The sequence below is a fragment of the Accipiter gentilis genome, chromosome 3 (genome assembly GCF_929443795.1).
Source record: "Accipiter gentilis chromosome 3, bAccGen1.1, whole genome shotgun sequence".
NCBI lineage: Eukaryota > Metazoa > Chordata > Aves > Accipitriformes > Accipitridae > Astur > Astur gentilis.
Window position 1 is genome coordinate 48,630,734 of NC_064882.1, and position 16,154 is coordinate 48,646,887.

Genomic DNA, 16,154 nt, shown 5'->3' on the forward strand with positions numbered 1-16,154 from the left:
AGGGGGAGTCGGGGGGGGGGGTCGGGGGGATGGGGGGGTCCATGAGGCCGGGGGCAGCTGGTTCCCTGCCCGCACCGGTCCAGCCCCACAGGCAGCAGGGCCTCACTGGCTCCACAGGACCCCCAAGCCTGCCCCAGCGATGGGGGTCACTTACCAGGGCTGAGCACCCCTCCCCACCATTCCCACCCTAGCGCTCACCATGGTGGAGTACCGGATCCGGCCGTACCGCGACGAAGACTATGAGGCGGTGCGGGAGGTCTTCGCCACCGGCATGAGCGAGTACGCGCCGGCGCTGTGCCTGCACGTGCTGCGGCAGCCCTGGGCGCTGCTGACGCTGGGCTGCACCTTCTGCCTGCTGCTAGCCAGCGCCCGCTCCCTGCTGCTGCCCGTCCTGGCCCTCACCCTGCTGCTGGCCCTGGCCCGGCACCTCCTGGGCTGCGCCTGGAGCACCTACATTGACCGCTGCCTCGGGGACGACCTGCGGGACATCGGGGCCGCCTACGCCGAAAGCGCCGGCGCACGGTTCTGGGTGGCCGAGGCGGACGAGCGGGTGGTGGGCACGGTGGGCGTGCGACCGGCCGACGACGGCGCCGACGGGGAGCTGGCGTTGAAAAGGATGTCGGTGCGGAAGGATTACCGGGGCCTGGGCATCGCCACGGCGCTGGGTCGCACCGCGCTGGCCTTCGCGCGGCAGCGCGGCTGCAGGGCCGTGGTGCTCAACACGCTGATGCTGCAGCACGAGGCTCGCGCCCTTTACGAGCGCCTGGGCTTCCGTCGGCACCGCCACTACGTCCTGCCCACCGCCTACGGCCGCCTGGTCAACTGCACCATCACCACCTACCGCTACGACCTGTCCGGCACACCCTGAGCCTCACCACAGCCCCGGGGAGGGTGGGCATCGTGCCCCGGCATCGGCACAGCCAGGCGTGCTCCCCACGTGGGGCCAAGGGGCACGGGGGGAGCCCGTGCCCGGAGCCCCGCGGTGCTGGCTGTGCCGCGGGCCGCTGCTCTTGACTGTGCCCGCCAGACACGGCGCTGCCACGGGGTGCTGGGTCCCCCTGGCTCCGGCCCGTGCCTCGCCGTGGAGCCACATGGGCATCGCTTCTCAGGGAGTGTGCCGCACGCCGGCACAGAGGTGGCACGGGGGGTAGGGACCCTTGTGCCATGCGCAGTGGGGGGTCTGTGGGGCGCAGAGGAGGGGCTGGGATGGCTGCTCCCACCCTGCCAGGGGGTGCTACGCTGCTCCCCACCAAGCCCTGCCTGGCTGTGCCTTGCCTGGCCCCGATACCTCCGTGTCCCCTGGGGGGCATGTGGGTGCCCGAGGGAGATCCCCTGGCCATGTCCCCCCTCATCCTGGCTGCTCCACGGTGCCTGCGGGTCAGGCACTGCCCCTGTACAGGCTGGAGAAATAAAGGACTGTGCGCAGCGCTGGGCTGGGTCATTCTTCCCGCGCTGGCACGGGGTCCTGGGGTGGCTGCTTCAGTGGGATGTTGGGGGTCCCCAGCACTGTGAGTCTGCCTGTGGCAATCCCCATTGGAAGGGTCCAGCACAAAGCTGGGGGGGGACAGCAGCAAACTGGACCCACGGGGCATCACCATAAGCCCATGGGGACAACCTTCCCATGTTTTCCCCCAGACCCACTCTGCTGGCAGGGGTCCCTGGGCAGGGGACGGTGGTCAGCTGATCGCTGGCCAGTCCTCCACGGTGAGGATACCCGCTCCTGGGGTCTGTCTATCCTCGAGGGCTCCTTGTACCCCCACCTTGGACCCTGATGACCTTCACTCAAGGGATGAAAGGTGACTTGGCCATAAAACGAGCCCCAGCCCTGCTGGCAGGGAGCCCGGCAGCACCAGGCACCGCCGCTGCCTGCGGTTGAGTCTGGGCAAAGTTCCCGGTGGGTCTGAGCTGGGTGAGTTCCATGGGGCTCAGCCCCATCGCTAAAAGGGGAGTTTGCGGCTGGGGTCTACAGAAGCCCTCGGGGGCTGGTAAAGTGGTTAAATGAGCCTGGCGGCCCCCCCCCAGCATCCAGCGAGGCTTCCCCCCACCGGGGGGGGGGTCCAGTGCCAAAGCATCTCTGCCTGTCCCCCACCACTGCCCACAACCCCCATCTCCGCACAGAAGCGCTCCCCCTGCCCCCCCGTTCACGGAGCCAAGGCTGAGCGTAACCCCATAACCTTCTCAAGACTCCGTTTATGGCAGCATCCCGGCATTAGCGGGCGCAGCACTTCCCCTCCGGCGCCTGCGCTTGCTACGTCCCCAGAGCCGCCGTCAGTCCGGGTAAGGACCGAGCTGGGGGTACAGACCGGTGCTGTCACCGGACCCCCCCCCACCAAAGCTGGCTGAGACACCCCTCCCCTTCCCCAAGGGTTGCAGAACGATGGGCTGAAAGCAGCCGACATCTTTCTGCGGCAGCGGCGGAAGCCGCCGGCACAGGCCAGCGTCAGGGCTGCAGGAAGCAAAGGCCCCCACCCTGTACAAGGGGGGGTTGCAGGACCCCCAGGGTCTGGAGAGGGGACTCCCCCCCCCCCCCCGTTTGCCTGGGGGACCTGCACAGCTGTGGTCCCTGGTTTAAGGAGCGGCAGAGCCGGTAGCAGCAGGCGGTGGGGGACAGGGAGTCTGCCAAGGGGGGGGGGATGCGGCGTGCCGGGACCTTGAAGTGGGGGGGCTGAGGTCACACTCCCTCTTAGCTCCCAGCAACGAGGCCACTGCAGACACCCACGGGGTTTTCAGAGCTTGGGGCCCCCAAACCCTTCCCTGGGGCAAGGGGTGCTGTCCCTGCTGGGGGTCCCCATGCCCAGGGTGGCTCAGCCCCCCCACCCTGAGCAGGGCCACAAGCCCATGGCATATCCCGAGCAGCCCCTGGGGGTTTCTGTGCCTGTCGTCCCCCCCCCGTGTCCCTTTGCCCTCCTCCTGCCATAGCACCATGGGGCAAAGGACAGGCACGCAGGCAACTGCCCACCTCTGCCCAGGTTTCATCGTGCCGCGGTTCCTGGGTGGCTGGCACCGCCGCCGGTGAGTGCCGGGGTCCCGGGGCTGCTCGGGAAACGGGAGGGGCAGGCACCCCCAGATCCTTCTGGTCTTCCCTTCGTGTCCCCCCCCCCAGGTCCTGCTGTCACTCCTGCATGTCCCAGCCTGAACCCACTCCCTGCAGCCTGGGGTGGGTGGGATCAATCTCTGAGGCCCCATCAAGGGGGGATGGGATCCCCCTCCCAGCCCACTTCGCCCCTGCCTTCACAGAGACCCCCCATGTGGGACCGACCCCTGGCATGGCCTCGGGAAACAGGGAAATCTGAGATGAGACGGGTGATGCTTGGAGGGGGTTCATGGGATCCCCAAGGGGAAAGAGGGGTGTGGGAAGAGGAGTGGGGCAGGGGGCGGTGGGCAGGGACCCCACAAGGGGCCAGAGTGCCCAGACACCCACCCCAGGCAAGGCTGGTGATGGTTATTTTTAGTGAGAAGAGGGTAATTATGCCAGCGGGGTGATGCAGACTGCAGGCTGGTGTCCCACCGATGGGAGCTAATGCGGCTGCACGGTGCTCGGGCAGCGATTCCTGCCCATTCGCCGGCTGTGCTGTCCCGGCGATGGGGTCTGGGGATACTCTGGGGGTCCCCGTCCGAGGCGGGCACTGCCCTGATACCCCCATGCCATGCCACAGGTTGCTGGCAGCCCATGGCGTCCTATCGCATCCGACAGTACCGGGACCAGGACTACGATGCCGTGAGGACCCTCTTCGCCCGCGGCATCTTGGAGCATGCACCAGCCGGCTACCGCCACTTCCTGCGCTCGGCGTGGGCGCAACTGGGGCTGCTGGTCTTCTTCGTGGCGGTGCGGGTAGCTGCCGGCTACTGGGTGCTGGGGCTGGGGGCCGTGGCACTGGTGCTGGCGGCCACCTGGCTCCTGGTCCGCTCCTTCAGCACCTCTTATGTGCGCCAGGCGCTGAGCACCGACCTCTGCGACATCACCGCCAGCTACCTGTGGGCACCCGACTCCTGCTTCTGGGTGGCGGAGGCTGGGGGGTCCGTGGTGGGCATGGTGGCTGTGGCACCGCCGCAGGATCCGGCCGAGAGAGGGGTGGCCCTGGAACTGAAGCGAATGTCGGTCAGCAAGGACTACCGGGGTCGGGGCGTCTCCAAAGCGCTCTGCGGGGAGGTGCTGCGCTTTGCCCGGGCACGGGGGTACGAGGCGGTGGTCCTCTCCACCTCCATGGTGCAGGTGGCAGCCCAGCGGCTCTATGAGGGCCAGGGCTTCAAGAAGGTGGGCGCCTTCAGCCCCTCGCTGCTCGGCAGCCTGCTCTGCTTCCAGATCTTCCACTACCGCTGCGATCTGCCCGGCCGCACCGCAGCCCCGCCACGCTAGGCAGTGCCGCGGCACCCCGACCCCAGCATGTGAGCCACCGCCACGGCACACCCGACCCCAGCCCCGGCACGTGAGGTACTGCCGCGGCACTCCCGACAGTGGTCCTGGCACCCTAAGCACCACTGGAGCATCCCCACCCCCAGCACACAAGGCACCACTGCAGCATCCCCGGCCCCGGCATGCAAGGCACCGCTGCGGCACACCTGACCCCGGCACGCTAGGCACGGCTGCAGCACCTGCATGGGGTGGGCAATGGGGGACGGAGGCTGCGCCTGGCCAGGCTGCCGGAGCCTTTCCTAGTTTTCTAGCAGTGAGAAATAAAGAGAGACCTGTGGGAAAGCCACGCGGGGTGCGTATGTGGGTACGCGTGTTGCGTGCATGTGCGCGCAAGTCTGCGTGTTGCCTGTGCGCGGCGCGCACGTGGCCGCCGGCAGGGCTGTGCGCACGTGGCCGTGCATGCAAGTTTCCATACATGCACGTGTCTGCATGTCTGCACGCCCGCGTGCGTGCCTGTGTGCCCGTGCGTGCCTGTGCCTCCGTGTGTGCCTGCACACGACTGCTGGCCGCCCGGTCGCCTCGCCTGGCCGCGGGGCTGTGAATAACCCGGGCAGGGATTCGGGGGCAATGCCCACCGGATCGGCAGTGCCCGCTCTGCCGGCGGGAAAGGGCCCAGGGCCATCCCAGCGTTATCCCAGACGCATCCTGGGGGACACCTCTGTTGTCCCACGAGCACGGTTCAGTATTCAGCGTGCAATAAGCCAACCTTACACACAGACCCGAGATATTTCTTTTATTTCATGTTTGCGCAGAGGTGGGTGCCAGGTGGTAACTCCGCAAGAGCTAGCACACCACACCGAAGAACCGCAACGTCTTTATCCTGTTACACCATTAGTAAAAACCCGCCTAAATGTACGCTCCTTGGTTCGTAATCACCACCCCCTCTGTTATTGGTTAGTTACATTTAAATTAGACTTGTTTGCTGTGTAAATTGGCATGCATGCTCCTTATGGGGGGGGGATGGCAGGGGGCAAGTCATCTTGCTCTGGATTTGAGTCTGTGGTCGCAATCTCCCCTGCCGCCTTTACCTCCCCCCCCCAGTTCACGTTTCTTGGGCAATCGCCCGGCTTTCGGTGCTTTTTGGGGCAGGATGTTCCCTTTTCATCAGTCTTCAGCTTCTTCTCCGAGGGTATAGTCCTTAGCAAAGCATATCTTGTTTGCACAAAGTAACCCAGCCTATACGATGAAGCTAGTGTTTAATGTGACACCCTAAATTGAGCTGTGTCATTACGACCGAGGCGTTAACCAACACGCGGGTTTAATTATTCTGCACCTCGGGGGGGGGGGGGGGGGGCAGGGGACATCTTGGGGGGGCAAGGGGACACCATGGGGGACAGGGACATCCCGGCTGCCCACGGGCAGAAGGATCCCCGTGCTGGGGACAGGAGGGACCAGGGACCTCCGGTGTGCTGGGGGGTGGGTGTCACCCAGGGATGGCGGCAGGGGACACCCCGGGGACAAGGGGTGACCTCGCAGCTCGGCAGCAGGCGAGCGGCCGTGCCCTCACTCAAGATGGCGGCGGCGCCGACCCGCCGTGCCCTCACTCAAGATGGCCGCGGTTCCCCGCCCTCTCCGCTGCCTTTCCCCGTGCCCTCACTCAAGATGGCGGCGGCCGAGACGGCGTCGCGGCAGGGCGGGGCGGGCGGGCGGGCGGAAGCGCAGGTAGGAACCGCGTCGCCGGTAGTGCCTGTCCCGGCCCGGCCCGGCCCCGCACGGCCCGGCACCATGGACTGTTACACGGCCAACTGGAACCCGCTGGGCGAGGAGGCCTTCTACCGGTGAGGGGGGGCTTGGCCCGGTACCGGTATCGGTACCGGCGAGAGGCGGCCCCTCCCCGTCCCCGGCCAGGGGGTCCCGGGGCCGGCCGTGGGGCTGCTCGGGGGGGTCTCAGGGCTGGTCATGGGTCTTGGGGCTGGCCGGGGGGGTCCCGGGGCGGCCATGGGTCTTGGGGCTGGCTGGGGGGTGGGCGCTGTCCCTAGTCCCCCATCCCTCGGTCTGCCGCCTGTGTATCCATCCGTCCATCTGTCCGTCCATCCGTTCGTCTGTCGCCTGCAGTAAATTCGAGCTGTACACCATGGAGTGGAGCCTGAAGGAGAACCTGCGGGACTGCCTGGTGGCGGCTGCCCCGTACGGAGGGCCCATAGGTAAGGGCTGGGACCCCCAGGACCCCACGCTGGGGCAGGAGCCCCCCAGGCACACGGGACAGGGGTTGTCCTGCACCCCCGGCAGTGACGGCAGAGGGGCCACAGCTCAGACAGACTGTCCCATCCCTCCCACAGCTCTGCTGAAGAACAATGCCCGGAAGGAGAAATCCCCCGGCGTCCGCCCGCTGCTGGAGATCTACTCGGCCTCGGGGCTTCTCCTGGCCAGCATCCCGGTGAGCTGGCCCGGGGTCAGCCACCCCCTCCTTTAAGCTGTGTTCCGGGTGCTCCTTGGAGGTCTGTGATGTGCCAGGGAGCTTAGGGCAGTCCTAGCTGCCCCTTGGAGAACGCCAGAGACTGTAGCGCTCTGCCCCTCGCAGCGATAAGCCCACGGGCTAGAGGACCGTGGAAGGGCTCACCCGTGGCACCAAAGGCTGGGTTACCAGCTGGGTGTTGTAGGTGAATCACTGGGCTGCAAGACCGGCAGTCACCTCTGGCTGTACCACTTGCTTGCGTGCTCTTGGGCAGCTTCTCTGATCTGTCTGTGGGGAAGCTGGATGCTACGACGTGTCTTCAACACCTTAAGCTCTCTGGGGCAATGGCTCTGTGCAGCTCCCGCAGCCCCCTGAAAGCTTTGGAGAAGCTGCTCAGAAGTGGTGGTGTGTGTAGGAGGTGGAGCAGGGGAGCTGTAGGGAGAAGGAGGCTGCCCAGCCCTGGCAGAAGAGGACAGGGTGGGGACAGGAGCAGCAGGGTTGGTGCCACAGGAGCATCCTCCCTTCCCTGCTGTTTGGGGCTGGGGCAGACGCAGGGCAGTGAGGACGTGGAGGGATGGGGAAAGCTGCCACAACCACAGGACCCTGCAGAACCAGGGGTGTCAGACCTCCGGATGCCCAACCGTGGCTGTTGGGTTCACGTATGTCTCCTGGAGGGACATCTCTGGGGCTGGGCTGGCTGGGAGATGAGCAGCCCTGTGGTACGCTCACGTGTCTCCTGCCCACAGTGGAAGAGCGGCCAGCTGGTGCAGCTGGGCTGGACGGCCAGCGAGGACCTGCTGTGCATCCAGGAGGACGGCACTATTCTCGTCTACAACCTCTTCTGCGAGTTCAAGCGCCACTTCAGCATGGGCAATGTGAGTGGGGCAGGACAGGGAGCTCAAGAGATGCCTGGGGTTGGGTTTGTGCAACGAAGTGAAATGCTGCACGGCTTCCCTGAGTGCTCCCCCAGCCCCACGAGGCACAGCGGGGCTCCTGGGGCCAGAATGATCCTCTCTTCACTGCAGGAGCAAGGCCTGTCTGAGCTGGAACATGTACCAGCAGTGCAGCAAAGGGTTGGGCTCACTCCTCCCTGGGGTGGTTTTGTTCCCAGAGCAGCAGCAGCATGGTGCTGAGCCCTGGCTGCTTTGGCCTGGGCCCAGCTCTCTCTCCGGTGCAGGAGGTGCTGCAGAACCATGTGCTGGAGGCGAAGGTCTTCCACACGGAGTACGGCACCGGCGTGGCCATCCTCACCGGCGCACACCGTTTCTCCCTGACCACCAACATTGACGACCTGAAGCTGCGCAGGATGCCTGAGGTTCCTGGTGCGTCCTTTCCCTGCTGCCCCCCGCTCTGGCCGGGTGCGGGGGCCTGACGCTGGTTCCTGGCAGGTCTGCAGAAGCCACCCTCCTGCTGGGCCGTGCTGTCCCAGGACAGAGTCACCATCATCCTGCTGGCAGTTGGACAGGACCTCTACCTCCTGGACAACACCTCCTGCTCTGTGGTGGTGAGTGAGCCGTGGCGCGTGTCCGTGGGGAGCAGCCTGCACTTGCTGGCAGGTCCTTCCTCCTGCTGTCCACGGGTGGATGTGTACAGCAGGGACATCTGGCCGCATCCTGACCAGGGACAAAGGGATGAGGGTTGGGCGGGCGCAGGTTGGGAAGGGACACCCCCGCTCTGACCAGTTCTCAGCACCTTACGCAGCATTGGTGGTGGTGTGTGGCATGTCCTGTGTCCCCAAGTGTGACCCTCATTCTTTCCCTGTCCCAGACCCCTCCTGGCATGAGTCCCTCCGCCGGTGCTTATCTGCAGATGGCCGTGTCCTTCAACTACCGCTGCCTGGCACTCTTTACCGATACTGGCTACATCTGGATGGGGTTGGCCACACTGAAGGTGAGCGTCTCCCTTCCCTCCTTGTGCTGGGGCATTAGGGTGTCAGCCCACCCCTCCTCTCCCAGTCTGGCAGACAGATCCAGCAGTGTGGGGTGTCAAAGCAAGTTTTCTCGGGGTCCCCGTGGACTTGGGGCTGCAGGTTGGGCTCACTGCCATCCTGCCATCAGGAGATCCACCCTCTTTTATTCTTTACCTGATTTTATCCCTTACTCCCACTTCTTCTATTTCTGCACCCATCTTTTTGCTGGCCTTGCACCTCCCTTTCTCTGTCCAAATTCCCCCCAGATCAACAGCCCACCACTAATTACTTTTTCTCCGCTGGTCACAGTTCTGCTACATCCATACCCAAACTTGCTGGACCTAGTACTATTTTCTGGGCAATCTGATACTTATCATCACTGCAGGTGTGGTCACTTTGGCATAGGGCCCTTGCTTGAGAGTCACGATTCCGCCTTGCAAATTCCACCACGCTGTGCGGCTCATGCTGGTGAGGTGCTGTTTGCCTTCCATGTCCTCCAAGACCAATCCTTGTCCTTTCGCCATTGTTCACTTACCAGACCTCAGTTGAGCATGAGCAATTTTTTGCTCTATGTGCAGGCAGGCTGTGTGCTGCAGCAATGGAGGAATGTTTTTCATGTTTGGTTTAAGCGCTCGTGCAGCATCCTCTCCCTTCGGCTGCATCAGCTGCAGCCCTGGCTGCCTCCAGAGCTAGAGACAGGGCTGGGTGCTCCTGCAGGACCTGCTCGCAGTGCAGCACCCATGCTCCCGATGCCCATCGCAGCCTGGACTGCGCTGTTCGCCCTCCCAGCATCTCCCCTCAGCACATGGCCCTCGTGCATGCGTGATGCCATCTGTCCCTGCACTGCCATCCCCCTGACCCAGCTCTCTCCCACCGCAGGAGAAGCTCTGCGAGTTCAACAGCAGCATCCGATCTCCGCCCAAGCAGATGGTTTGGTGAGTGGTCTCCCCGCTGGCCTCCTTTGCCTCTGGCTGTGCCCACCCATGCTCCTCTGGTACACCGAGCCTTTGCAGGGGTCCACTTGGCTCTGCGGCCACCCTCTACCTCCCTGGGGCAAGCAAGACCCTCTCACGTCCCCGCTCCAGGCATGGGGGGCTGCAGCGGTGCTGGGGTTAAGCCAGGGCTCCCTGGCAGGTGCATGCGTCCCCAGAGCCGGCAGCGTGCCGTGGTGGTGGCCTGGGACCGGCAGCTGATGGTGGTGGGGAACTCCACGGAGTGCATCCAGTATCCTTTGGGGAAGAGGGACCTGCATGGTTTCCGAAGGCCAGCCCAAATTGCGGGCCTCCGCGAGCCCTCCTTGGGTCACTGCCATCTCTGTCATGGACACTGGTGTCCCTGGAGGCCCCCTCGGTGTCAGCAGCCCCCCAGGATGGTCAGAGGAGATTGACCTTGTTCTCTCCTCTGCAGTTCTGCCACGATCTCCCCTGCCCCACCACAGCCAGTCTGGTCCTGTACAGCAGCGAAAGCCCCTCCTGTCTGCCCCCCATGGCCTCTCTTCCCTTTGTCCGAGCCTCCCTGCTGAGGGGAATCTGCTCTCCCTCCAGCAGAGCTGGAGCTGGGAGCCACCAAATCCCCCATGGCTGGGAGCGTTGGTCCTGCTGAGGTCCAGTCCCAATTCCCCGAGGGCAAAGGCTGTCATGGGTGGGGAGGATTCTTGTCCCTCAAAAGTGCCGATCCCATGCCCCGCTGCCTCTCCATGGAAAGGGGGTTCGTGAGCCACAGGCTCATGGGGACGGGGTCTCTGGGCGGTCATTCCATGGCATTGCTGGGGCTGGACTGGCCCTCGGCAGGGTTGGGCTGCACCCAGAGCCGCTTTCCTCCTGCGAGGCCTTAGCGGGGAGTGCAGATTTGTCCTGGATGAGGACTCCTACCTGGTGCCCGAGCTGGATGGGGTCCGGATCTTGTCTCGCACCTCCCACGAGTTCCTGCACGAGATTCCAGGTGAGATGGCACCGAGCGGCGAGGCTGAGTGGGAACCCCTGTGACTGGGCAGGCAGGTCTCTCCTGCACTGCTCGGTGGCCAGGATGCAGTCGGTGACTGTGGCCAGCTCTGAGTGTGGGGGTCCAGCCTGCCCAGCCCTTTCTGGAGGCTCAGGAGGTGCTGAAAGCCCCACGGCAGAGTAGAGCCATGCCTGAGCCCCACCAGCCATCCATTGCAGGGCTCTGAACCCAGTCCCTCGCCTGGCCCTGGGTTCCTTCCTTCCCCAGCACCACGCCAGTTCTGGTCCCCTCCTTTGCCAGCTCTGTCGAGCCCCTGTGTCCTGAGCAGGGCCCTGCAGGCTGCCACCTCCCCCTCCTGCTGCTAGGCAGGGGCTTTGAGCTGAGGCCTGGCACAACTCGGCACTCTGTTGCTCACCTCCCGCACTGCTGCCACCCTTGTGCTTCCAGAGCGGAGGTGCCCAGGAACTGCTGTGGCTCTGGTGGGGATAGTAGCTCCTCAGGATCTTGTGTGTCCTGGCAGCTGCTTCTGTCTTTTGGACCCTTGGGTTGGTGTTTACTGAGGGCTGGAAGAGCAGCCCTGAGCTGTCCATCGCTGCGGCTCTGCCCAGCTCCTCAGGCTGGCGGTGGCCATGCTACCATCCCAACAAAGGACAGTGCTGGCATGGGCCTTCCTGGGGTCCTGAGCTGCAGGCAGAGGTGGTGGGGGAGCAGGGTGCAGCGGGTGCAGGTGACACGCCTGGGCTGAGGCATCCTCTCACATGTTTCCCCCCCCCCCCATCCCGTATCTGCAGAGGCCAGCCAGGAGATCTTCAAGATCGCCTCCATGGCCCCAGGGGCACTTCTATTGGAGGCACAGAAGGAGTACGAGGTACGGCCCGCTGCCCCGCTCTGGGTCCTGCCTGCCCTGAGGAGGTTGGGGTGGCTCCAGTGCAAACCGCTGCCAGTGTTATCCCATGGTGATGGCAAGGGGGACATCCCGGAGGTCCCTGCCAGGGCCAAGGTGCCAGGGCGAGGGCTCCCTTGGCCCCTGGTGCCAGGGGTGCTGGGGCTCCCAGAGCTCACCCTGACAAGTGAACAGCCTGAAACTCACCCCATGGGCCATGCTCCCCTGCAGAAGGAGAGCCAGAAGGCAGACGAATACCTGCGGGAGATCAAGGACCAGAAGCTGCTCCCGGAGGCGGTGAGCCAGTGCATAGAGGCAGCCGGCTACGAGCACGAGCCAGACACCCAGAAGTCGCTGCTGAGAGTGAGTGAGGCGAAGGGAGGCTTTTGGCTGCGGCTGAAGACGTCTCTCTCCCGGGTTGCAGTCACACTGTGGCCGACACAGCCCCAGCACTGGATGCCTCTTGCAGGCAGCCTCCTTTGGGAAGTGCTTCATTGACAAGTTCCCCGCAGAGAGCTTCGTGCACATGTGCCAGGACCTGCGAGTGCTCAATGCCATCCGGGACTACCAGATCGGCATCCCCCTCACCTTCACCCAGTATCCTCTGTGGGATGGTGCATGAATGATGACCCTGGGGCGGGTGCAGGATCTGGCCCAAGCAGGGTCAGTGCTGTTAGGGGCTCCAGGCCCTGCTGGGGTGGCCACCTCATAAGTGGAGCGAGACAGGGTAGAGAAAGCTGCAGAGCTGCTTAGCTGCCATCCCTGCGGTGTTCGGGCACCAGCTGTGCCCTGGGCCCCATGACAGAGGTCTCTAGCTGAGACCTCTGTGTTCATGACACCCTGCAGAGCTGTCTTGTGGTGCTTGCAGAGCTGAGCTGGCCCTTCGGCCATATGTGTCAGGTCTGGCCCAGGGGTGCCAGGCAGGGATGCTGCCAGGAGAGGGGCAGGTGCCCAGCACGCGTTGCCTGCGCTCTGTGGGGTTTTGCAGTCCAAGATGTCCCTTGACTGTCTCCACAGATACAAGCGGCTCACCATCGAGGTCCTGCTGGACAGGTAAGGGTCCCTGCGAGCTGGGCACAACTCCAGGCAGCCAGGGCTGAGGCAGTGTCTGGCCACGCTGCAGTCCCCATCCCCACGGTCCCTGTCCCCCTGACTGGGTGCTGAGCAGGCTCCGAGTGCTCGGGACCTCCTGCGAGGCTGGCCGAGCTGCTCAACTCCTTGGACCCGTGTGGGGTCGTGTCGCTGACACCCCGTATGCCACACCAGGCTGGTCTTGCGGCGGCTCTACCCGCTGGCCATCAGGATCTGCGAGTACCTGCGCCTCTCGGAGATCCAGGGTGTCAGCCGCATCCTGGCCCACTGGGCCTGCTACAAGGTAAGGAGGCAGCTCGTAGGGCTCTGCCTGTCTGGGAATTTGCAGAGACGTCTCTGCTTCTGCCCTTCTAGGTGCAGCAGAAGGACAAGTCTGACGAGGAGGTGGCCCACGCCATCAACCAGAAGCTGGGTGATACGCCGGGCATCTCCTACTCTGAGATCGCCGCCCGGGCTTATGACTGTGGCAGGACGGAGCTGGCCATCAAGGTCTCTTGGCTGGGGCTGTGGCAGGTCCGGCTGGGCAGTAGTGGCGGTGGTGGCCGTGCGCTGACAACCCCTCTGCCGCTTGCAGCTGCTGGAGTATGAGCCGCGCTCCGGGGAGCAGGTCCCACTGCTGCTCAAGATGAAGCGGAGCAAGCTGGCCCTCAGCAAAGCCATTGAGAGCGGGGACACCGACCTGGGTAAGGGTCAGGGCTGGGTGGATGAGGGGGAGGGATTTGGGGTCCGGGGGAGCCTGTTCATAGCTTTGTGCCTTGTGGGATGAGGGTGGCAGGAGCTGCTTGAGCCCTGCGGGGCAGTGCTCGCCCTCAGCACGGGGCTCTGCCCTATGCCTGGACATACCCTCACTCCCCTCCCAGTGCTGCTCCCTGGGGCTGGCCATGTTGGGGGGCAGGAATCCATCCTCCCCTTCCTGAACCGTGCTGTCTGCCCCAGTCTACACCGTTGTGCTCCTCCTGAAGAATGAGCTGAATCGTGGCACCTTCTTCATGACGCTGCAGAACCAGCCGGTAGCCCTGAGCCTGTACCGCCAGGTAGGGAGGGCCACCACACGCCTGGACCCCAGGAGCCACTGTGGTGCAATGGGTGCTGCTCCCCATCCCCACATGCCCTGACTTTCCTGCTCCATCACTCCCCAGTTCTGCAAACACCAGGAGCGGGAGACGCTGAAGGACCTGTATAACCAGGACGACAATCACCAGGAGCTTGGCAACTTCCATGTCCACTCCAGCTACTCGGAGAAGGTCTGTTCCCGGCGGTGGCAGGAGGAGTGGGGAGGAAGGGCTGGTGGGCTCCAAGCTGGCTTCTCCTCACCCACGGAGCCACTTGGCCATCATCCCCTTGGGGCTCTGTGCTAGCAGACACCCAGCCCATCTTGTGTGTGCCAGGAGGTCAAGATCTCACCCAGAGCTAGGCAGGGCCCAGACCTCTGCCTGTCTCTGGGGATCAAAGCAAAGCAGTGCAGAGCCAGAGTTTCGCCTTGGCTGTGTCTCGGCCCCAGACACCTCTCCTGTCCCACCTGGGGGGGCTCTGAGGGTGCTGCCCCATCCCCGCAGTGTGGCATCTGTGCTGGCAGGAGGTGAAGTGGCCGTGCTCTCTATCCTCAGCGCATTGAAGGGCGAGTAGGAGCTCTGCAGAACGCCCTGGATGAGTACTACAAAGCCAAGAACGAGTTTGCTGCCAAGGTGAGCATAGCCAGGGCCGGGGGAGGGGGTGCTCCTGGGGGGGCCCTGCTCTCCTGGGGCTGTGCAGGAGCAGAGCTGGGCATCGCTGGCCGGCACGGGGCTTTGGCTGGGCCACCTCCGCTCTACGTGACACCGCAGGTCCCCCCACCTTGTTCTGTGGCCAAGGTGGGGTCGGCTGCTGCCATCGCTTCCTGGGGCAGGGACCTGCTGGGCCCCATGAGCAGAGCTGGGACAGGGACCCTTTAGGCTGGTGCTTTGTTCCCCAGGCCACAGAAGATCAGATCAAGCTCCTGCGGCTCCAGCGACACCTCCAGGAGGACTTTGACAAGCCCTATCTCGACCTCTCGCTGCACGACACCGTGTCCAACCTCATCCTGGACGGCCACCACAAGCGAGCAGAGCAGCTCTACCGGGAGTTCAAGATCCCTGACAAGAGGTCGGTCCCAGGGTGGTGGGGGGGCTCCTCTGTGCAGCCCTGGGGGCTCACGCAGGGCAGGAGCTGTGCTGTGGGGCTGGGATCAGGGGGCTGTGGGGTGCTAGCAGCTAGAGGAGCTGGCTTGACCTGTGTGCCCAGGTACTGGTGGCTGAAGATCAGCGCCCTGGCCAACCGCGGCGACTGGGAGGAGATGGAGAAGTTCTCCAAGAGCAAGAAGTCACCTATTGGGTACCTGGTAAGAGATTTCCCTGCTCGAGGGTGGGGGGGGGGCAGCCCTGCCCTGTGGGTGGCTGTGGAGCTGGGCCATGCTGTGGAGCAGCCTGAGAAGGCTGGTGTGGGGCAAGGGGGTCCGGGAGGGCCCAGCAGCCAGCTCCCCCCACCCTCCCACCCCATTCCTCTCTGCTTCAGCCTTTCGTGGAGATCTCGGTGAAGCACCACAACCGCTACGAGGCCAAGAAGTACGCGCCCCGTGTGACCCCCGAGCAGCGCGTCAAGGCCTTCGTCCTCGTGGGGTGCGTCTGCTCGCCCCCAACCCGAGGCAGGGGGGAAAGGGGGTGGCTGGGAGGCCAGTTTGGGGGTGTTTGGGGCAGGGTCAGAGCCTGCAGGAGCAGCTAGTTCCTCATGTAGCATCGCTGGGGTCTTGTGGGGCCTCAGGGCAATGAGACCCCCAGGAGCATATGGGGGGGGGGGGCACCCCGAGCCTTGTTCTCTAGCTGCTGAGGGCTGTGCGGGGTGCCTGCCCTTGCTGGGGCTGGTGTCTCCAAGAGGTGGGGGAACGGTAGCTGGGGCTGCTGCCCCCCTCCTGTCCCCACACCGCCCCCAGCTCCCCTGCTCTGCCACAGGGACCTGGACCAGGCGGCCGATGCCGCCATCGAGCACAAGAACGAAACGGAGATGAACTTCGTCCTGTCCAAGTGCACCGCCAGCACTGACGCCGCCGTGGCGGAGAAGCTGAACCGAGCCCGAGCCCAGCTCCTGAAGAAGTGAGCCCCAGTGGTGGGGGGCCCTGCCCTGGCCCCTTGCCCACCGCACGCTCCGGGGCAGGGGTGGCTCCAGCCCCCCTGTCCTGCCACTGGAGCCGCTGTCCTGTCCCCCCACGCCTCCCCCTTGCTCTGGGGGGGTCCGTGGACGAGGGCAGGGTGACAGAAGCGTGTCTGTGTCCTGCACCAGGCCTGGGGTCACCCTGGCAGCATCCCCCTTGCGGCGGCTACGAGGCCGGGGTCTTCCTCGCTGGCTGCAAAATACAGCGGGATGCCACCCCCCCCCCCGTGCCTGCGCAGCCCCCTCTTGCCATGTAGCCCATTCCCTTCTTGTTCAGTAAAGAGAAGAATTCGCTGTCCTGTCTCCTGCTGTAAAATGCTCAGCCCCCACCCCGCCGCCTGCTCAGCACCCATGATGA

The 16,154-nt window shown here is 64.7% G+C and overlaps 3 protein-coding genes across 4 annotated transcripts; all 3 read left to right on the plus strand.

The window, feature by feature from the left end:
- The first annotated feature begins 26 nt into the window (after positions 1-26).
- On the plus strand, positions 27-1,418 carry LOC126051723 (probable N-acetyltransferase camello). Its single transcript, XM_049831310.1, has one exon. The coding sequence runs from the start codon at positions 200-202 to the stop codon at positions 866-868; it is 669 nt and encodes a 222-aa protein (XP_049687267.1). The 5' UTR covers positions 27-199; the 3' UTR covers positions 869-1,418.
- Positions 1,419-2,171: 753 nt separating this feature from the next.
- On the plus strand, positions 2,172-5,672 carry LOC126051712 (N-acetyltransferase 8-like). Of its 2 annotated transcripts, XM_049831297.1 has the most exons (3): positions 2,172-2,277; positions 2,970-3,012; positions 3,657-5,672. In XM_049831297.1, exon 3 carries the CDS (start codon positions 3,671-3,673, stop codon positions 4,355-4,357), a length of 687 nt encoding a protein of 228 aa, XP_049687254.1. In that variant the 5' UTR covers positions 2,172-2,277; positions 2,970-3,012; positions 3,657-3,670; the 3' UTR covers positions 4,358-5,672. The 2 variants fall into 2 exon arrangements, with proteins under 2 accessions (XP_049687254.1, XP_049687245.1); XM_049831288.1 differs by lacking the exon at positions 2,970-3,012 and having other exon boundaries at positions 2,175-2,277.
- Positions 5,673-6,044: 372 nt separating this feature from the next.
- Positions 6,045-16,092, plus strand: VPS16 (VPS16 core subunit of CORVET and HOPS complexes). The gene is made up of 24 exons (XM_049831192.1): positions 6,045-6,192; positions 6,470-6,558; positions 6,694-6,791; positions 7,556-7,684; positions 7,987-8,131; positions 8,198-8,313; positions 8,577-8,699; positions 9,598-9,653; positions 9,853-9,942; positions 10,565-10,659; positions 11,451-11,527; positions 11,774-11,905; positions 12,012-12,139; positions 12,560-12,595; positions 12,809-12,917; positions 12,989-13,123; positions 13,209-13,317; positions 13,571-13,668; positions 13,774-13,878; positions 14,242-14,319; positions 14,586-14,755; positions 14,894-14,990; positions 15,164-15,267; positions 15,598-16,092. The coding sequence occupies exons 1-24, from the start codon at positions 6,140-6,142 to the stop codon at positions 15,740-15,742; spliced, it is 2,517 nt and encodes an 838-aa protein (XP_049687149.1). The 5' UTR covers positions 6,045-6,139; the 3' UTR covers positions 15,743-16,092.
- Positions 16,093-16,154: the final 62 nt, after the last annotated feature.